The following is a 22372-nucleotide window of genomic DNA, read 5'->3' as shown; positions in this document are numbered from 1 at the left end:
AGACCACGCATACCTCATACCATCAAAGCAGGGACCAGGCCACAGAGTAGCAAATCCACTATGCCCAAGTCACACACAAGCAGCCACTGCAAATCTGATCCCCAGCAGAGGCTGAGTGCTCCATCCCAAGAGGGCTTGGAAAGGCAAAGTGTTCAAACTTAAGTTCCTACAGCAAAACAGTAACAACAAAAAGCAAATACTGGGTTTTTCTTGGTTTCAAACTACAGAACTCAGACTCTGCCAAAGAGTCACCTGGCTTTCATCTTTTTTTCCTTACGTTTTTCAGAAAAATAATCTGGGGGCCACACAGGAAGGAGGGTTTGTGAACAGATCTTCGGTCTGGATTTGCAAAGTGTGTCACTTCAGCCCCTTCCCAGCTCCAGGCCCAAGGAAATCTGGCAACCTGGCAGCTGGTTCCCATTCTGGTCTGGCATCAAAGAGGAAGGGTCAACCTTCAGAATTGCTTTTTAGGAGCTTTCTGTGGAATTCTACCTAGAGGAGAGTCCTGGCATCAAAGCCCCAAGGCATCCAAGAGCCACCAGGCTCCCCCCCAGGCCAGGGCCCCTGCACCTCCTCCTGCCCTCCCCACTTACGCTGCTGTGCCAGGGTACTCTGCCCTGTCCCCCACTCCACGGCGGTTACCTTGGCACTGGGCAGAGCGGTAAGCACTTAATTGCCACATTAAGAAGGGGGGATGTAAGAAACAAAGGTAATTGTGTTGGCAGCCGGGAGCTTCCTTTTCCTGGCAACAGTGACAGCCAAACCAAGCCCTGAGAAGCGGCTGCCTCCCCTCCTGCCAAGCTGACGGACACAAATAAACCGCCATCCAAACGGCACGCGTGTGGCGTCCAAAACCCCAGGCTGCTGCGACAGGCAGGCCCGCCGGCGGCACGCACATCCTGGGAATGCCCGACGTGCCAGCGCGGCCATTGTGCACAGTCAGTCGGCTCCCGGCGTTCGTCAGGGGCCCTGCGCTCTGCTGACTCAACTGTTGCTTCCTGTCGCTTGTCCCGTATTAGCATTATTTTTGGAGAGGCCCCATTATTCTCCATAATCCTCATTTCAGTCAATTCGGCCAACTCTATTGTCCTGCCTGTGTCTGGGTGGCCAGAGTATAAAATATTCCAGTCACAAAACATATTAAGCAGAAAAGGTTGCAGGGAGTCCATGTGTGGGCACATTCACACGTACGCATGCACATGATGCCAGTGGGTTTTGGGAAGGTGAGATAAGAAAGGACAACTATCCTATAGCATCTAGGCTACGACTTCAGGCACAGAAAGCAATCAAGTCTGCAGGGTTTGACATGTCAATAGGGTCCGATCTGGTTACAAAGGGTGATTTTCTCATCAAAGCCCACCTCAAAGGCTCACCAAGGGGCCCCAAAGCTCATATCCAGATTTAAGACTCTCAATGAGACATCCCCACCCCCTTTCCCATCATTACCCTTACCTGTTTGAAAAGCATCCCACTGATAATTAAATGCACCAGTTACAAAAGGGTGGTGAGGTTAATAGATAGAATACCAAGAAGCCAGCCAAGCACAACGGTCTGGTTCACACAGAGCAAGCCTGAACAAGAAGCCTTTCTATTTATTTACCAAAAGTGCAAAAAACTGGGCTGAGCTGGTAGAGGACTCTGAATGTTTGACTATTTATATACTCCTTTAACAACTGGGAGCCACCTTGCGGAATTTCTTCCCAACACATGCACTGCACCAATGGTAGATGTCACCGGCACCATAAGAAGAAAAAGAAAAAAAGCAGCCATGGGGCTGCTGTGGTCCACACAGTAATCAGAAACCAGCAAAGAAGTCACAGCACAGCCATCAAGTCCCATGCACTGAAGTAAAGATGGGATTCTTCTACACCCAGGACCCTCCTCCATTTCCACCACCATTCTAGAATCACCACTTTCCATTCATCCCAATGTATCTTCCAATAGTTGGAAGAAAACATTAAGTTTTGTTCTAATTTACATATGTGTGTGTGTGTGTGTGTGTGTGTGAGAGAGAGAGAGATAAGCTGGAGCCAAGGGTCACTTCTCTCAGCAGCCTAGATCCTAAGCTTGAAGGATGGGGGTGGGAGAGCAACATGCCTCCAGAAGTGTACCACAGGAGAATTTGCAGGAATCTTTGCATGTATGGATTACAGTGCTAATTGTATGCACACCCAGAGATCACGCATTCTTACATTGTTACTAATCTTGAAAGCCTGACATTGGGACCAACTTCTGACCCTTCTACAGTGGGGCCAGCGGGTGATATGAATCCAGCCAAGGCCTCTGTTCACATTCCTGCTTTCAGATCAGGAACTCTGAAGGCTCCTTGTTGCCTCAGCTCTGTTTTTTGTAACTTTTTTCTCCATGCTAAACTTCCCACATGACTTCTATCTAAAAGAAGGCACCACTATTTGGTGTAAAGATTTTAAGCAGCATTTAGATTGCTGATTTTCTGGGAGGTGTCATGCCTGTAAGTTGCAGCTGACTCTCCTTTTTACCCACTCAACTCCCCCAACAGCCTCCACACCAAAAGTTTCACCGTTTTTTTAGAAACGTCTTAAATCCCTGTAGAATTATGGGTGTGGAACTGGTGGGTTGCAAAGTCATATAAGTACTTGACGTTTGAATAAGTTGCTAAGAAACAAGACAACAAGGAGGAAGAAGCAAAGGTTACACCTGCAAGAGAAAAAAAATACATTAGAAACCAAGTACCTGGAATAAAGATTCCATTTTTGGAGCAGCCATTCTGCAGATACTTAGCACAGCTCCTTCAAAGCAAGCACAGCTTCACTTTCCCCTAAGCCCAGTGTTGCAACACAGACGTGTCACTTCATCCCTTTGGTTTGAGGTAGACTTCTTAGGGCAAAAGGTGTTTTCTCTACAAGCAGAAAGTTCCTTGCTCTGAGCACATACACACACATGTGCTGTTTCCTTGTATAGATGCTGACCACACAGGCAGGATGCAAATCCTGGCTGCAGAAAGGAGCCGGCTAAATCAGAACCCTATCCCTGCACCCTCCACGTGCCTATACCATATCTACAGAAGCTCAGGGACCGGGAAAGACAGCAAAAGGCATAGAAGTAAGGGCTTGTCAATTCCATTCTGTGATTAGCATCATGGCAGCGGGTATTCCCAAACTCCTGCCAATTGGTCATTCAGGCCTGAAGTATGAAGGGGGCCAAAGCTGGCATCCCTCACACAGAAGAATCATGTTTCATTGGATTTTCCTTAAAAAAAATTAAGTTGATCTCAGCAAGTCTTTTAATGGGATCAATGAAATTTAAATACAAGGCTAACAAACCAGATACCCCAATTGCTTCCCCCAATGTTTTTCTAGATTCATTTCACTCTAGGGCCGCCAATGCAGAATACAGCTAACTGGGGTTCTGAAGTTCCCAAAAAGCTTTTGGGGATGAGTAGTGGTAATTACACTAATGCATTTTTAATAAGCAGGCACTACTGGGATTTAGCACTCATTTGGGGAGGTACAAATTAACCGTTTCAGTGATTTATAAGTGGTTATTCCTAAATTATTTCTTGTTAAGCTCAATTACTTCCCACAATGATGTTCTTATCACTCAGTCCCCCAATTTGAGAATCATAAATCGAGCTAGTTGCTGCAAGTGAAGCCCCTTGGAGAAGCAACAGTATGAGAATTGAAGTCAGTGGTAAAAAACTACCCCAAGATCAGAGCTGGGGCACTGGACACCAAGTGGGACATACTCAGATACGATATGTGGCAGGAAAGCCCACCTCTACAAAGCCTTTCACACACACACCACAACAGGGATTGTATTTCATATCTGTCCAAATCATTTCCTACTCGTCCTCTCTAGAACATGAACAGTTTCTTGGATAGGGAGTCATAATTCCAAACAAAAGGCATGAATTACATGACCTTCTACACTGACCTGCTCCTGCACCCTAGCTCTTCCAGTGTCAGCAAATTTGGGAGGACTCATGCAAATGGTAATCGTGCCTGCTAGGGGTTGGGAGCCCAAGGTGGTTTGGAGTTTTGTTTTGAACCATATATCCTTTTCTTGTTATTTCTTGAATTCCGTACTAAGTTCATTTATTTCCTATTCAAGGAAATCAGTTTTAAAAAACAGTTAATTACCAAACTAAATGAAGCTGTGCTCTCTACTTAAATAGCTACTTAAGTGTTTCAGTTGACACTCAGCCTGGAATCATTCTTGAAAGTTACGGACTGTGCCCTTTCTCCAACCACATACAGTAAAACAAACACACCTAAACTCCAATTTCTCTTGGGAAGTAAAGCTTATGTTTCACAGCAGGCATTTTTGGGGCAGCAGGGTGGAGACTTGTTTATGAGTGATACATGCATTTCTCCCAACTTCAAAAGAACCACATTCTCAGTGTTGCCCCATTGGTCTTCCCCAATTCGAGAAAAGCTGAGTCTATTTCATGGTTGGTGACCCGTGGGGCCTGAAACCACAGAAAAGCACCAGCAAATGCAAATCAATCGCCTCTCCTGCCCTCCCACACTATTTCCGCTCCTTTTCCATTGAGGACTCTCTGGCCAAGTGTCAAAAGGGGACAGACACACCTTCTAGGTCACTTTTCCTTAGCCAGCCTAGGAAGCAAGCCTCCGTTTTCATGCTAGCCATCCCTCTGACCCTACTTTCCAAAATGAGCCTCAGCCAGGCTGCTGCTTTTCCACATCACTAATAAGATTCCTTTTATGGTCTTGTGAAAAGCGAGGGGCTCCAGACAGATCCTCCCGCAGGAGGGTGGAACCACCTGCATGCCCCTTCCCCCTAAACTCCAAACACACGTTCAAGGGCAATGAGTATTCAGTCAGCTTGGGCCCAGCCAGATTTAAAGGTAGCCAGGCTCTTTAGCTTAAAGTTCTCCCTAATAGGGGATTAACAAACAAGGTAAATACTCTTGGTAAAAATGAAATCCCACGTCAGAAGCAGCCCTTGGATCTCAAGAGAGCTTCACATACGGTAGTGTTGGTTTTCTTTTTTTTTTTTTTTAATAAACCCCTTTTCATGGCAGTTTTTGATAACTGTCTTATCTCACTCACTGCAGAGGGCACTTTATAATGCCAGCTCCTGTAAACGTGGATTTTAAGAGCCACCCCACGCTTCATACATAGACACAGCCGGATACTCTCCCCTCTCATCTCCTCCCAGAATCACAGCCTAAGCCGGCGGACAGGAGGCAGCAGAGTGCACCCCATTAGAGCACGTGGTGAAAAGCAATCCTCTGGGGCAAGGAGCTCCCCCTCTCACCACCCACCCTCTCAGCACAGGCTGGGCCAAGCCCCAGTCTTGGCAATGAGTCATGCCTCCTGGACAGCGGGAGCCAGGCAGAGGGCACACCCCCAACATTTCCCTTTCCTCCCCTTCTGCAATCGCACCCATCTTCCTTCCACCCATTTTGGGATGTTGCAAGGCTTCACTGCAGGGTCTGCCAGCTGGGCCCTGGCCTCGAGCTGCTTTAGGGGTGGAATGGGGCGGGGGGGCGAGGGTCTATCACTTGCACCCGCAGGCACTATCTCCAGAAGACCACCCCTTCCAAGCCTTGGCACGGACCCCGAAGGCTTGCGGGGGCCGTGCACCCGCCCTTCCCGGGGAAGTTTGCAAACACAGCTGTTCCAGAGCCCGGGAACCGCTGGAAGTGAGGCCACAAGAGCTACACCACTCGGGGGCGGGGGGGCAGGAAAGGGCCGGCAGCGGGCGGGGGTTCCCGGGTCTACAGCTCCTGTGAGGGCCGGGAGAACCTCCCTCTGCGGCGGCCGCCCCCAGCCCTTGAGCCCAGCCTGGAGAGCGCCCCCGCACACGCTAAAATCTCCCGGGGAGCAGCGGGAAACGGACTCCCCCCACACCCTCCAGGAAGGACACACCCGCCCTCCCAGCAGTTCACGGGAAAGGGGAGGTTGCCAATTTGGACGGCGTTAGCAGGCCAGAACTGCGCCGAGTCGCCTTCCACGGCGCTCCAGGTTTAATTAGTTAAGCAAAGAGATCAGCTACAACGACCTCGAGGCTTGGGGCGGGGAGGGTTACTCTGGGAACTTCAAGTTGCAAGTTTACAGTGGCCTTCCTAGGAGCCTGGTCCCACAACACCTCTGGGATCCTCACTTTTGTGCACTAAGCAAACAGCAGCAGGAATGGGACCCACCTCGACTACCCCAGCCGAGATCTAACTATAGTGTCCCGGCTCCCTCACCCGCCACTCCTAGAGACTTCCCCAGTTAGCGCCGAGTTTCAAGCCGAAGCCCTTTAAATCTCTCTCGAAAGGGATAGCAGGGCTCGGCCAGGCGCGGGTGAGAGTCTCCGCCTGGCCTCCTTCCCGGGTCGTCACTCACCGGCCAGGCGAAACTGAAAGGCAGTACGATGCGGTTGCGGTCGTTGCCGCGGCTGGCCTTGAAGGTGAAGGTGTTACCCCCGATGACAGGCGTGGACCCCTGTCCGAAGCTGCAGGGCCCCCCGGCCGTGACGCGGGACTGATACTCCTTGAGGCACACTTTGAAGTATGTGTCACACTCGTCGCGGGTACACTTGCGGTCTCCCGGGTTCCGGGCGCCGCCGCAGCAGTTCCCGTTCTGCAGTTCCCCGTTCACGTTCTGCATAGACAGAAGCTCCCACTCGAACTGACCCGCGGCCCCGCACACCTGCCGGCGAGGGAGGGAGGAAGGTTAGCGCGGGAGAAAGCTGTTTTCTTCGAGTGAAGAGGTGGCGACTCCCTCTCACCCCCCGCCCCGACAAGCCCTCCTCGCTGAGTGAAAATAATTTTGCAAAACTACGTTCAAGAACCTAACATGATTTCGGGGCCAAAAAAAAAAAAAAATGCACGAGTGCGTAAGTAATCCGACGACTGCCCGGGGGGCCAGAGCCGAGTGAACGCGCCCCTGCTCGGCCTGGAGGGGTCACCCTCAGAAGGCCCGGGCTCCCGTGGGGGAATTGGCGCGCTCAGTCCAGGTGCAGCCGCTCAGGCGCAGGGGCGAGGAGTCGGGCGCTCGAGGGCTCCCGAGCCTGCTCGCGGGGCTCAACCGCCCAGGGCGCCGCGAGGGGAGAGGACGGCCGGGAGGGAGGCCCGGCGAGGGGCTCCTACCTTGGCTCGCAGGGTACAGAGCAGGGCGAGCAGGAGGCTTAGGGGGCGCCCGGGCCGGCCGCGCGCCCGTGGGGACCGCATCGCTGCGCCGCGCGCCGCGGGCACTCGGGACGCCGCCGCTGCTGCTCGCGCTGGTGCTGCTGCCAGTGCTGCCGTCGCCGCTGCCCCTGCGGCCGCCGCGTCCCGGCTCTAATATACTCCGCCGATTGGAGCATGCACGACTGGAAAACAACACCACTTTTCAAAAGCCCTTTCAAGAGCGGCCCGTTCCAGAAGGCAAAGAGCCCGGCCTCCTTTTATTATTCTGATCGCTTCTTTGAGACGCTCCCCCTCCTCTTTCACCTCCCGGCTTTCTTTCCTTCTCTCGCGCTCCCCTTCTTTTATTATTATGATTATGCGCAGCCTTTTATTCCCTTTCAGATCAGCTGCATGGAAAAGCGGGGGAGGGAGGGAAGAAAAAAAAAAACCCCAGCCTAGCTCGCGGGCCGGCCGCAGGTAACACAATGACGCGTGCCCGCCCGGAGAGGGACCCGGAGAGCCCGTCTGGCAGCCGCGGCCGCAGCTGGCCACCTCTACCCAGCACGCCCGGCAGGGCGCATGCGCGCTTATTAATATTCATGAGAGGGCGTGCTCACCCAGGACACGCCCCTTCTCTTCACGTTGCTGGGGAGGGGGTAGTGTGGGGAGGAACTTGGTAGGGGCCGGGGGCTTGGCGACGCTCTGGGCGGTGTAGCCGTCCAGGGGCCCCCACACCGCGCTCCACCCTCGACAACTTCGGGCCAGGAGGGAAGGAATCGTTACTCAGGGACTCCTGGAGGCCCCCAGCGGGGACCGCCCCCTCGGGCGTCCCGGGCCGGGCGCCTTTGCCCGCGCGTCGGGGCCCCAGGTGTAGGCGCCGCGGCGCTGGCTGAGCAGTCGGAGCGGGGCAGCTTCCGCCTTCCGAGCCGCCTGCGTCAGCTGCGGCTTTCGCCCCGGGAGGAGGGCCTGCCTGCCGCCGGGAGTTCGGCCGGCTTCCCGCGAGCGAGCCGCCCAGAGCGCTCTGCTGGCGGCAGAGGCGGCGGCGAGGCTGGCGCGCTTGCCGCCGTCTGCTCGCCCCGCGGAGGCGACCTGGGCAGACGCTGCTGGGAACTTTGAAAAACTTTCCTGGAGCCAGGCTTGCCGCAGATTCGAGGGGAAGCCTCGGCCGCGCCCCACCCCCCTCCCAAATCCGAGTCTGCGGAGCCTGGGAGGGCTCTCAACTTCCTTTCCAAACCGCGCCGGAGCAGAGGCGCGGGAAAACCGGGGGTAGAAGGCGGCGGGCACGCCGGGGCCCCTGTTTAGGCTTTGAGAAGGGCCGGCTGAGACGCTGGTGGGCTTGGACGCCCTCCCCGGCCCGCCGCCCCGGCCGCAGTGCCGGGATTGCACCTGTAGGCGGCCTCCGAGCAGCTTTCTGGGTGGCAAGAGAGGGGCCTGGAAGGAACCATGTCACCGCCACCGCCAGCCGCGGAACTTGCCTTCTCTGGGGTGGCAGTGGAAACTGACACTGTTTTCCACCTTGAGGCTAGCCTCGCAATTAACAACTACACTCCGGGTCATAATCAAGGTCAAAGAAAGCCCGTAGGCTGGCCGTAGCCTCAGCCAATCCCTCTGCCAACGGGCTGGCTGTTGCATTTGAGGGGACCTTTATAGGGAAACGACTTCCTTTGAAGGGTGGACAAGGTTTTGGTCCTAATAGTGGGTATGTTTTGCAGAAAAGCGTGACTATCCAGGGGCCGGTTTGGGGCTCGAGTCCTCCTGGGTGTGGGGTGTGATGGGCTGGCAATAGGTCAAGGGAAAATAGCTTCCAACATTATGAGTTATGAGAGCATAAGAGGGTGGGTATTTGTGGCTATCTACTTAGTGCATTTGATGGGAGGCTCAGTATGAACAATATTTTAAGTGCCAGATCTCATCATTCTGAGGAATAAACTAGGGCAGCTAACTGACCTCTTTACATAGGTTCAAAGCTACCAAGGATGGTTTAGGAGTCTTGGCATTTTAACAGCCTAAGAAATGCTCCTAAGAAAAGTGCTTACTTAGTGGTATAATGTGTCTCATCTTGAGCACTGGCGAGAGAATCCATACTTTGGAAGGGTGGTTTCTAAGAACAGAACAAGTTTACAAATGGTCATGTTAACAGCTGGGGTAGGCAGCAACAACCTGGGTGTTTCTATGTGGCCCACCCTCCCTTCAAAGCCCTAGTTATCCTAAATGCAAGGCATCCAGTTGTCAAATGTAATCCCAGCTACACTTTTCTCACTGAAGTTTCATCTGTCCTGTTCTCATTTCTACTCCCAAGTATCCCTGAGTTTTGGTTGCTAAGTGATGGTTTAAAAGCAAAACGGTGCTGAAAAAGGCTGGTGTGATCTCAAAGTGCACACTCCTTGGAGTGCCCTGTATCTGATCCTGTTTTAATTCTGTGCCTTATGCCCCACACAGCCCTCAGGAAGGACCCTGCGGAGCCAAACCTTTAGTTGAAGAGTGTAGATCTCCACCTGGCTTCACCCAGAAGGGCTAACTGAGATTGCAGGTGCCTCCAGTTGCAATCTGGGCCTCAGGCAAGCTCGTGTTACCTCCAGTCCACCAGTGAATTTAGCCTATTTGACTGATAGGAAAGAAAACGTAGATTCTGAGAGGTTAAAACTACTTGATTAACCCTAACAGGAATGTCAAATCACTAATAAAATAAACACAAAATTCTCATGTCAAATAGCACAGAGTCCCACACCCTTCCTAAGCCTGGGAACCCACTTTTAGAGAAGGGAGTTGTGGGCTGGAGGGAATTCTTTTGAAAATTTTCAGGTGGGGCTCTTCCAAATAATTGGGACTCCCCCAAAAAACCAGTCACGTTTGCCACAACAGACAATGAGTGGAAGCTCAATCCTCCACTTCCTTGAAGCCAGTTGTTAGCCCCCCACTTTAGAGAATAAGGAACTGCTGCTGAAAGAACTGAAATACAGAGATTTCCCCTTGGCCAGCCCTTATCCTGCTTTGGGGTATAGGCTTCAAGTGTAAAGGAAGTATTCCAGAAAAAAACGTTTCTGTGGAAAATGCCAACTTAGGTATCATACCTATACCTGAGAGAAGGAGAGAGGCTTGTAGTCGGTTAACATCTGACCTGTCTCTTGTGCTCAGAACATCATCCTTGGATGTCTTTTCCTTTAATTCTAAAAAGATGATGCCCCTTTTTTTCTTTTTTCAGAAAACTTGCCCCAACTTTACTTAGTCAACAACATATAGCAGTTCTGAACCCCCAAAGGCTTTATAAGAGACATTCAAGCTATATTAGCTGTATTTAATTACATTTAATCAACTGCAATCCTTGGTTAATCAACACTGTGGTTAAAACAATCTAATCAATATTTATTGAGAACTGCTATTATAAGCAGTAACATGGATGATCTAAAAAATATTCTGCTGAGTGAAGTAAGCCAGACACAAAAGACTACATCCTGTATGAATTCATTTATACGGAGTTCCAGAACAGGCAAGACTGGTGAAAAAAGGATCACAAGAGTGATTTTGAGGGTGGGTGGGTAGTAGGAGAAATTGACTGGGGTGAGCTTGAGGCTCTTCTCAGGGCATTGTGGAGTCATGTTCCATATTTTGATAGGTGTTTGGGTTACACAGGTGTGTGCATTTGTCAAAATTCATTAAATAGTACATTTAAGACTGTTGCATTTCATTAGGTGTTCAAAAGAGAAAAAAAGGATTGTGAACAAAGATTCGCCTCCAGTTATATGAGTGCTGAAACATTTAGGGGGAAGTGAAATGATATTGGCAACTTACACTGAAATGCATACAAAATTAGAGGGATCAGAGAGGATGCCTGGGTGGGTAGATACATGCTGAAGCAAAATGGTAAAGTCCTTTTTTTTTTTTTTCTTGAGAGGGAATCTCATTCTGTTGCCCAGGAGTGCAGTGGCACAATCTCGCCTCACTGCAACCTCCGCTTCACAGGTTCAGGTGATTCTCCTGCTTCAGCCTCCTGAGCAGCTGGGATTAGGCACATGCCATCATGCGCAGCTAGTTTTTTGTATTTTTAGTAGAGACGGGGTTTCACCGTGTTGGCCATGGATGGTCTCAAACTCCTTACCTCAGGTGATCCTCCTGCCTTGGCCTCCCAAAGTGCTGGGATTACAAGCATGAGCCACCTCACCCAGCCAGTAAAGTCTTAATGGTAGAATTTAGGTGTTAGAGTGGTGTTCACTGCAAAATTCTTAGACATTTTTCTATGTTTAAAAATTTTCCAATGGGAGAGATCCAAGATGGCTGATGATTAGCAGCTCCGGCACGTACCTCCCAGTGAAAGCGCAAAGAACGAGAGGACGCCACACTTTCAGACGAAAATTAGTTGCTCACAGACCAGGAGATTCCCAGTGGAGGAGATCCACGGGTCGCCAGGGCGACTCTTGTGGCCGGCGTGGCGGTTTTGCTGGTGCCTTAGCACGCCAGTTCTTGGTGCAGAGTCCGGAGATTCCCGGGAAGAAAAGCACCATCAATCTTAACACCGCTGTTTTGGCCGGCTCAGTGGATTGCTCAGATTTCGGCGCAGGGAATCAACAAGTTGGACGTCAGAGACCCAGTTAGAAAGTCGGTAATTATAAAGACGACAGACGGACAAATATATAATGAAGGGAAGAAACCAGCGTAAGAAGGTAGAGAATACTCAAAATCAGAATGCCTCTCCCTCTACAGGGGACTGCAATTCCTCATCAGTAACGGAACAAGGCTTAATAGATTACACCTGTGTTCCAATAACAGAAGCAGGTTTCAAAACGTGGGTGATAAGAAACTTCTGTGAATTAAAAGAACTTGTTCTAACCCAATGCAAAGAAACTAAGAACCTTGAAAAAAGGTTTGACGAAATGTTAACGAGAATGGACAATTTAGAGAGGAATATAAGTGAATTGATGGAGCTGAAAAACACAACACGAGAACTTCGCGAAGCATGCACAAGTTTAAACAGTCGAATTGATCAAGCAGAAGGAAGGATATCAGAAGTCGAGGACCAGCTCAGTGAAATGAAACGAGAAGACAAGAATGCAGAAAAAAGGATGAAAAGGAATGAGCAAAGTCTCCAGGAAATATGGGACTATGTGAAAAGACCTAATTTACGTTTGATAGGTGTACCTGAATGTGATGAAGAGAATGAATCCAAGTTGGAAAATACTCTTCAGGATATCATTCAGGAAAATTTTCCCAACCTGGCAAGGCAGGGTAATATTCAACTCCAGGTAATACAGAGAACACCACAAAGATATTCTTCAAGAAGACCAACCCCAAGGCACATAATCGCTAGATTTATTAGGGTTGAAATGAAGGAGAAAATACTAAGAGCAGCCAGAGAGAAAGGTCAGGTTACCCATAAAGGGAAACCTATCAGACTTACAGCAGATCTCTCAGTAGAAACCCTACAAGCCAGAAAAGAGTGGGGACCAATATTTAACATCCTTAAAGAAAAGAACTTTCAACCCAGAATTTCCTATCCAGCCAAACTAAGTTTTATGAGCGAAGGAAAAATTAAATCTTTTGCGAACAAACAAGTACTTAGAGACTTCACCACCACCAGGCCTGCTTTACAAGAGCTTCTGAAAGAAGCACTATACATATAAAGGAACAACCAATATCAGCCTTTCCAAAAATACATCAAAAAGCAAAGAACTTTAACACAATAAAAAATTTACATCAACTAATGGGCAAAACAGCCAGCTAGCATCAAACGCCGGTATTAAACTTATATATATTTTAATTGGATAAAAAGCCAAAACCCATCGGTATGCTGCATCCGGGCCCATCTTATATGCAACAATACACAAAGACTCAGAGAGAAGGAGGAAGATGTACCAATCAAACAGACAGTAAAAATAAACTAATAAACAAAAAGCAGGAGATGCAATTCTCGCCTCTGATAAAGTAGACTTTAAAGCAACAAAGATCAAAAGAGGCAAAGAAGGACATTACATAATGGCAAAAGGATCAATGCAACAAGAAGAGCTAACGATTCTATAGATCAACGAGATAGAAAATTAACAAGGATATTCAGAACTTGAACTCAGACCCGGAACAAGTAAACTTAATAAACATTTATAGAACTCTCCACTTCAAATACACAAAACATACATTACCACCTCACACCTATTCCAAAGGTGACTATATAATTGGAAGTAAATCACTCCTCAGTAATCGCATAGCATTTCATAGGTTTAAATTAAATATTGGTTGGCTGTTTGTTTGTTATCTTCTTCCCTTATTCCTTCCTGACTACATCATTAAGTATAATTATCAGTATAAAAGAGGTTTTCAATACCCATTACTAAATTGCATTCTAGCCTGAGCAAGAAAGCAATACTCCCATTCTCTCTCCCTCTTTCTTTTCCTTCTTCCTCCTCCCCATTCTCTCTCTCTCTTTCTCTTCCTTTTTCCTCCTTCCTATTCTCTCTCTCTCTCTGTAAAAAAAAAAAAAAAAAAAAAAAAAAAAAAAAAAAAAAAAAAAAAATTTTCCTTCTTAAATTTTGGGGAAGATAGTTATTGATTTGCTAGGTATTTTGCAGGGTGCCAAGAATATAGTGGGCAACACCAAAATATTGGTCTTCAGCACTACCGAGTGGAGAGTGTGTTTGAAAGGAATGGTGATGGTGTAGATTTTAAGAGTGAATGAAAGCAAGGTGGTTCTTTCCTCCAATTCTTTATTCCAGTTAGGTTCAAATTGTAGAGAAGGCACATATAAAATATCCACTAAGATCTTCCTTATTCCTTGTTTGAACGTTGCAGAGACATGAACAAAAGTTCAAGAATCCTGTTCCACAGATATGATATCTTTCTTTCTCTTTCCAGCAGAGCCCAGTGAAGCTCACATGTCCCACCAGGTTACTGCCTCAGAAATTTGGTCAAACCTCCCATGAACTTTGTCCAGCCAGCTCCCAACATCTGATTATATAACTCCTTCTATGGATTATTCTCATTCTCCCACATCACAGGAAATTCTACATGAAAAAAAAAAAACCCACCACTAACCTATAGATAACAAACAAACACTGAAAATTAGGGTAAAGTTATAGCAACCACAACCAGGCCACATGTTTGCTCATTCAGGCATAAATTGAGTAGATCCAACTATTTTTTTCCCCTCAAAGCTTCATTGTATGTACACAAGAGATCTGGATTAATTTTTTGAAATCAAAACTATGAATTTTTTGTATTATCAACAGTATAAGCAGTATGTATTATCAACAGTATTTTGTATGAGCGCATGTTAAACACTGTCTTAGTTTTATTTTGAGCCCATGTAGTTATGATTTTGCCTTCCCTGCCCCAGTCCTGTTTCATAGTCATTATGTGGAAAACCATCAGGATGAATAGAATGATGTGTCCACGTGCCCTTTACCAAACCAATCACAGAAAGTCACCAAAAATCCTACATGCAAAATCTAGGAACCACGGGACTAATTTTTCCATTTTACTCTTTAGTTAAAATCAAATATTCTTTGTGAAGCTAGAGTATGAGAGAAGTCCCATGTACAAAATGTACTTTTTTCTTAGAGTTCAGTCTTTTCAGAAAAAAAAAAAAAATTCTGGGTGTATGTTGCTATTAAATTGGCATTCTCAAAACAACTGTAAATGATTCACATCTCCTCCTTTTTTTGTAGTGCTGATGTAGTGAGTCGTCTGTTCTTCTGTATGGCACTTGAATGACTTGACCTATAGATATTCTGGGATATAATTTTTTTTTAAATCAAATTGGTCCATTTGTACAGTCGACTGATTTAAATGCAACTAACAATTTTCTATAATTGCAAAGTGTGACTGAGCTCTTACAAGCCTTTTCATCTCCTAAAAGGTTCTGGAAATTACACTTCCAGAAGCAGGTAGTATTTGGAAACTACCACAATATAATTTTCTCTGTGAGTACCTTTCATCTCTCTTGCACTCAGCTTTTCCAAACACATGCCTCCAGATCTCAAATAAATAAATAAATAAGATAAAGTAGTTGCTGGAACTTGAGAAAGGAGAGCTAAATGTATTTAGTTATCTGAGAAAGTTTCAAAACATACATAGATGTGAGAGTCAAAGAAAGGTGATTGCACCTGCCAGTGGCATGAAAGTAACAGAGCTTTGAATTACATATTTCATGTTCAAGTTAATGGTCCCAAATAAATTACAAGACTGTGTCTGTATTTGACACTTTTGTTCTCAAGTCAGTGGTTTTTTTTACTGATGGCATTCTCTAAATTAGAAGTTATTAAGAACATCAAAAGTGGATCATTGCAATGCTTGATTTCCCATTGGAAGATAGTTGTTTTTATTATTGCTTTATGCTAAGAGCACTTAAAAATGACTAAAGAAATATTAGCTTCAGCACAGAAATATTGGCAGAAGTACCAACTATACATTTCTAGATTCGTAGATATTAGTCATAACATAGGTTTACTGATAGATTTTCATAAGCCTCATTCAGAAATTATTTCAGAACAATATCAGAGGTTCTTTTTTCTTTTGGAAGTAAAGCTAAGACATAGAAAACTTAGAATGACTATAAAGAAGAAAGTTTAATTTCCAAAAGATGGTTATTTTCTCCACTGAAGTGATAATATTTCTTAAAAGCCAGATAAAAACTAGAGAAGTCAATTATACTATTTCAGGATAGTTTGGCAGAAATTCATGTGAAGAGAAGTTGGGGCAGAGGGGTTGGGCTTCACTAGACCACACAGGTAGTGTAATACGGCTACTAGGAAGGGCAGGGTTTGCAGTCTGAGGAAGGTAGGGGTTGGCAGCCAAGGAAAAACCATAGCCTGAGCATACTCCGCATTAACCTTAACATATTTAGAGGGGTCTGTCCAGCTCTGGGCTGGACTTTTTGTTTTACAATTGTGATAAAATAGACATAAAAATCACCATACGAACCAATTTTAAATTTTGTTGTGTTCAGTAAATTCACATTTTTGTGCAATAATTTACTGAACATTTTCATCTTGCAAAACTGAAACTCTATACTCACTAAATAGCAACACCCATTTACCTTCCTCACCCACCCCCACCCCCTGGCGATCACCCTTCTACTTTCCGTCTCTATGAATTTGACTACCCTGGGTACCTCATAAGTGGAATCATATGGTGTTTCTGTTTATGCCTGGCTTTTTGCTTGACACAGTGTCATCAAGGTTCATCCATGTTGTAGCATATGTCAGAATTCCCTTCCTTGTTGAGGCTGAATAACATTCCAGTGTATGTATAGATCACATTTTGCTTATTCATTCATCCACTGATGGAATGGCTTCTACCTTTTGGCCATTGTGAATGCTGTTCTAACCATGGTTATGGGTGTATAAGTATCCATTGAAGACCCTGCTTTCAATTTTTGGGGGTATATACTAGGCACCGTTTTTGAGAAAATATTGACCAACTGGGCCACTCCCAGAAAAAGGTGGTAAAAAGTCTAAAAATGCAGACCTTTAAGCAGAGCAAATGAAGGACTGAGAGGGTCTAACCAGAGAAGAGGAGGAAGGAAGCATAGCAGCTCTCTGCAGTATGGAGAAAGCTGACTTGAGAGCAGATTTGAAATGCTGCAAATGGCAGAATAGGCTTAATGGGTGGAGGTTACAAGGAAATTGATTTTGACTCAGCAACAAACTTTGTTTTCATAAGAGCCATTCCTTAATGGAAGAGGCTCCCTTGGAGATAGTGAGTCCCTGCCATCTATGGTTATCAAACAGGATGCTGTGGACCATTGTCAGTGGTAGGAGAGAGAGGGAAGTTGAACTGAGTGATTCTCTAAAACTCTACTCTTTATGATGCCACAGCAGGAAACTCAGGTCTGTAAACGTAAAGAGCATCTAGGAGCCAGCTTCTAGACAAATGTGAAGTTGATGCCACTGATTGAGGATTAGCACAACCTGGAGCACAGGGGTGACCATTTTGCATAGATTTATCTGCTTTCTGAACTCACTTTTCTGGGATCCATTGCATACATATTGCCTGCAACAAGTGAGTCAAGTCTAAATGTCACAGCACTGGTCATCATAGCCTTGGTCTTACTATTATACTTTAACCTTTGCGATTATAAATGCAATTCGAGGACCGGCAGCATTAGCATGGCTACCTGAGTTGAGAATTGGATGCTGAGCTCCTTAACAGCCAAAGTAACCAAGGAAACACAGTCAGCTACAACATTAACATTCTGCACACAGAATCAACAAGCTAGTCCTTCAGACAAAGCAAAGCTTTTCCTGGCATTGTGTTATGAAAGATATTCACATATGTCTGAGCATATGATTATAAATATTTCGGGTGGCCGTGGGTCTTACATATATGGAATGCCGAGGAAATGCAACTGTTTCTTAGAATAGTGCACCCTGAACTGAGGGCGTGGCAACAAAGCACAGCTCAGAGGAAGCAGTTTGGAGGGGAAGTGGGAGTGGATTCAAGACTCTATCATTGCCTTGGGGCAAGCTGGACTAACCAGCTAGAGGATGAAAGGTTGTGGGGAGGAGAAATAAGTAGTCCCAGATGAGATCATCTTTGACCAGCCAGCCTCCTATCAGCTGACTGCAGACACATGACCAAGCCCAGCTGAGATCAGCCTATTGGTCCAGATCAGCAGAACTTTCCAGTCAACTCAAGTTTGGAGCTGGTTTGTTATGAAGCACTGTCATGGCATTAGATAACTACTACAGCCTTCATGGGTAAAAATTTTTAAAGAAAACAGAACCACAAATGTCAGCTTGCAAGCATTCAATGAATGATAATTGCCACTAGTAAACTCCTGTGAGCTAAGCATAGCCAACACTGGCCAATCTTAACTCAATAAGCTCCACTTGAGAAAGCAAGCTGAAATGTGAATTAAAGTGGCCTTATAACAGGAATAATCTTGAGTCTGCACCAACTTATCTTAAAAAAATAAGTTATTTGTAGGCCCCCCAAAACAATCCTGATAAAGACTCATAACCAACTTCTACTTAACCTAATCACCAGATTAACCAATGTTCACCAATTCCTTCTTTAATAAATACTGACTGTTCCCCTCAGCGTGGAGAACTCTTGCAGTAAATAGACTGGGTTATGATGTTCCGATGCAGTTCCGTTTCAAAGAGGGAATGGGCTGTTATACTTCCCAATAGTGAATTGGGAGGGTTCCCAAATCTGTATATGTCAGTTGTACTTATTATGTAATTCAACTCAATATTACATAAAATGATGAAACATGAGTGCTTTAAAAAGATATTGCTTCTATGCAACCCAAATTAAATGTGACTTGATGAAAATAAATGTGAGTAGCTAAAAATGAATCTTTATTCAATGAATGTCACCAAGACAATTTACAAAGACTATTTAAATATTCTGAATAATCTAGAAGAATTCTGCATTCAAGTTGTTTTCCAAATATCTTTTAACTTTCCAATTTAAGGCTAAAAATTATAAAATGGCTTGTTATAGATATGATAGGCTGCAATACTAGCAACTTAAAAATGTTTTTGTCTTATATCAAGATAGGCAAATACATATTCATTTATACATTTGATGTTACAGTAAAACATTTGTGTCTCATGGTTTATGATTCCATATTTAACCAACATTTTTGATTAACCAACCAATTACTAGTGATGGTTGCATCACTTAAGAAGGTTTATTCTGTTAGGAGAGCCTGGATCAATGCCTGACACATAACAGGAACACTATTACTAACTGCTGAATGAATTTGTTGGATGAATTAGGGGCAAATTGCTGGCAATGTACATTACAACCAAACCAGACATGTTTTCACACACCAATGTGTTTTAATACTGAGTTTAAAAAATCTTACTTCTTACTGTAACAATATTTTCTTTAACCTTACTTGTAGACTTACTACGTAGAAGTCGAAGGAACAGCTTAGCTTTCCAGTATTCCTCTAAGTATGGCTTGTTTATACCAGTTCTTCAACAAAGGCTGATAACGCAGGTTTTTGGTGTTATTGACAGTGTTCCACTAGCATGTATCAGAATCACCTGGAGGCCTTGTTCCACTATAAATTGCTAGGCTCTATCATGGAGTTTCCATTTAGCAGGTCTGAGGTAGGACTCTAGAGTTTACATTTCTACAAGTTGCCAGGTAATGCTATTTCAAGGAACAAACTTTGAGAATCACTGATCTGGTATAACTCCAAAATAGGCAATTACCAAGGTCATCTGCCTCTTCCTCTGACCATTTACCCCCAGTCCATTTAAGTTCTTCAAGCGTCTCACCTGATACTGGATTTGACTTCAGTGTTCTGGCAACAAGTATTGAATTGGCAAAGTAAGTTGATGGGATGAGTATTGAATTGGCTGGGTAAGCTAATTGGCTGGGATGAGGCAACAGAGATATATAAACCTAGCTTATGGGCCAGGTACAGTGTTGTTTTATTATATTTTATAATTTAACCCCCACAGCAACACTGTAAAGTTGATATTAATGTCTCCATTTCATAGATGAGAAAAACTGAGGGTCAGAAAGGTGGTACACTTCTATGACTAGCATCACTGTTTCACTTACTATCATCTAAATGGAGGACACACAGCTAGTAATCAGTGGAGTAAGAGTCAGGGTCAACTGAGACCAAGGCCCTGTTCTTTCCACAACATCTAGTGGGAATCTAAATTATCATGTCACTAAGATGAACACTTAAATCTAAAACAGGACTTCTTGGACTTTAATGTGCATATGACTCTCTGGGACATCTTGTTAAAATGCAGATTCCTATTCTACAACTCTAGGGTAGGCCTGTGATTCTGCATTTCTCACAAGCTTCTAGGTGATGGTGATGCTGCTGGTCCTGGACTACATTTGGAAAAGCAATGCTCTCAACCCCATTTGCTTGGGTGCAAAGCCTGGAATGTCCCGTGGCAGGAAGTGGAGGACTTGAATGGTCCTTCAGTCATGTTATACACACAGTACAATTTGTCTTTCATTTTCTTAACGAAGAACTGGATGAGGAAACCAAAGGGAAATTTATATTAAATAAATGAGCCCAAGAAAGAATGCCAAAGGCCATATATTCTTCTTGAGAAAAAGGAGGCTGAGCTGAGGAAAAAAGAATTGGGACTCCCTGGGAACCAACTAGGGAATATGATACCTGTTCACCAACTGCAGCAGCATGTGATGGGAATCTAGAACAATCCACTCAGTTACCACCTACCAGAAAAGGGAGTGTGGAATTACAGTGAAAGCAGCTAGGAGGGCCGGGAGCTTTAAAATCCCTCCTCCTATTAAAAAAAAAAAAAAATCTCTCCTCATACCTTTCATGGCATACCTGTTGCTGTTTTATTTTCCTTATTTGCACATGGTAAAATTCACTCTTGTTGGTATACAGCTCTATGAACTTTGACAAATGCATGCAGTCATGTAATCACCCCCATGATCAAGACACAGAACATTTCTTTCACTTCTCAAGTTCCCTATGTGGCCCTTTGGTCTTCATTCCCTTCTCTTGTGCCTATTGTTTTGCCTTTTCTAGAATGTTCCATGGATGGTACTCAACAGTATGCAGCCTTTTGAGTGTGACTTCTTTCACTTAGCATTGTGTATTTGTGATTCGTCCATGTTGCAGTGTGCCTTCAAGGTTGGATCCTTTTCTGTTGCTAATAGTCCATACAGGGATGTTTGTTTATCCATCCCCAGTTGAGAGAGCTTTGGGTTGCTTCATTTCTCATTGGTTATGAATACAGCTGATACACATTTGAGTGCAGGTTTTTGTGTGAACACAGCTTTTAACTTTTCTTAGGTAAATATCCAGGATGGGGATTGCTGCATCATATGGGAAGTATACATTTCACTTTTTGGGAAACTGCTAAACTGTTTTCCATGGTAGCTGCAGCATTTTGCACTCTCCCCAGCAATGGATGAATGGTCTTTCTGAGCTGCACGACCCACACACTCCCCCCAGTGCCCAGACACACCCACTGGCGGACACCCTTCACTGCAGGGATTTCAGTGAGGTCGCTGTCAGAGCAGGAGCCACCTGGGAGAAGACTGAGGTCAAAGGTTTTGGGAAAGCCAGCAAGCCTGGGCTTACCTCCCCCAGTCCTTCCCAGCCTTCAGGCCCATCTGTTAGGACCCTTGCGCGCCTCCTCCTTGAAGAAGACTTTGAGCCCACCTCTTTCCCCAGCAAGTGTGCAAGCCCCAAAACACCACCCTCCTGGTTTAGGCTTTGTTTTCAGATAATGTCACTTTGAAAAGAAGCCCCTCCCCTCCCACCAAAAGGAGGATAAGAAAGGCTCTCAGATCAATCCTCAGCAGATACACGGAGTCGCAAAGCTCCAGAAAATCCTTTATTCTCTTTTCTGAGCAGCTGCTGTGGCAGCACCCCGCCCCCAGCTCTGCCCCCAGTGGAAACCTGAAAGCTATTCATATCATTTAATCCTGTTGAAAATCCTCTTCGCTCTCTCTCGCTGAGGTGTGGTCGGCTGAGGTAAACCTGGGCTTAACTCATATGTTGGAAAGCAGATGAAAGGTGTCACATGATTTGACATTCTATTTAGGAAACTGACTCTTCCCTAAGCTAGAAGCTTCCACTCATAACCCCTGTTTGAAAGTGCTCAAAATAAAATCTTCAAGGAAAAGTCACAATTGGGTTTTCTTTGAAGGTGCATTCACTTCAGAAAACAGAGCAAAAGAGCAGAGGTAAATTAGAGATGGTTCAAGGGGGTGGGAGTGGATTTTTGCCTATGTGTCACTCAGCTGAAACATCTACTGGATTTTTAATATTTTATCCTACACATGGCAAAAGAAAACTCTACAGCCATTTTACCCTGTTGCCAGTCATGGCCACGTATTTTAGTTCTCTCTCTTGTCACCAAGAAATATGAGATCTTATAGCTAAGTTCTTTGATTTTAAGACATTTGGACATAAGATACTGTAAAGCTATATCCAGAATGAGCGTTGAGTCTACTCTTTTTTATTGCAGAACTCATTGATATGCATCACTGGGAACATGCTCTCTGACCTTCTCAGGTGTTTTTAGGCTGGAAGAAGACTCCCCGTAAGCGTTCCATAGTTCCACCAGTTACAGAGAAAGCAAAAGAGCATGGGCAGTTTCATCCATATCCAGACAAATTTCTTCTGGCTTGTTTCAGGACCCAAACAGTATTTGGAGAATAAATGATCCCAGATGGCTAATTAAGGGTGACCTCCTTATACAAAAAAAAAATTATTTTAAGAACCCCCATGAAAATCTCAATTCCCTGGCAGGCAATATTTATTAAACTTTTCCTAAATATAGGCTGGTCCATGAGGCATACTGGAGAAACACAAATGTA

At 45.4% G+C, this 22372-nt stretch overlaps 1 protein-coding gene across 2 annotated transcripts in view; it reads right to left on the bottom strand.

Moving 5' to 3' along the window:
• Nucleotides 1-7626, bottom strand: part of JAG1 (jagged canonical Notch ligand 1) — a 36052-nt gene extending 28426 nt beyond the window's left edge. Inside the window, exons 1-2 of one of the 2 annotated variants that reach the window (XM_064382241.1) lie at nt 7082-7626; nt 6336-6641 (exon numbers count right to left, since the gene is read on the bottom strand). In XM_064382241.1, coding sequence (XP_064238311.1) covers nt 6336-6641; nt 7082-7162 — 387 coding nt within the window. In that variant the 5' untranslated portion in view covers nt 7163-7626. Of the gene's footprint in view, nt 1-6335; nt 6708-7081 lie in introns of those variants that run through there. The other variant, XM_021665718.2, reaches the window with a different exon arrangement.
• Between the last annotated feature and the right edge of the window lie 14746 nt (nt 7627-22372).

Source organism: Aotus nancymaae, unplaced genomic scaffold, assembly GCF_030222135.1.
Source record: "Aotus nancymaae isolate 86718 unplaced genomic scaffold, 86718_ANA_hifiasm-v0.15.2.pri h1tg000029l, whole genome shotgun sequence".
Taxonomy (NCBI): Eukaryota; Metazoa; Chordata; class Mammalia; order Primates; family Aotidae; genus Aotus; species Aotus nancymaae.
Note: the sequence above shows the minus strand (reverse complement) of the source record. Positions and strands in the feature narration are given on the sequence as shown.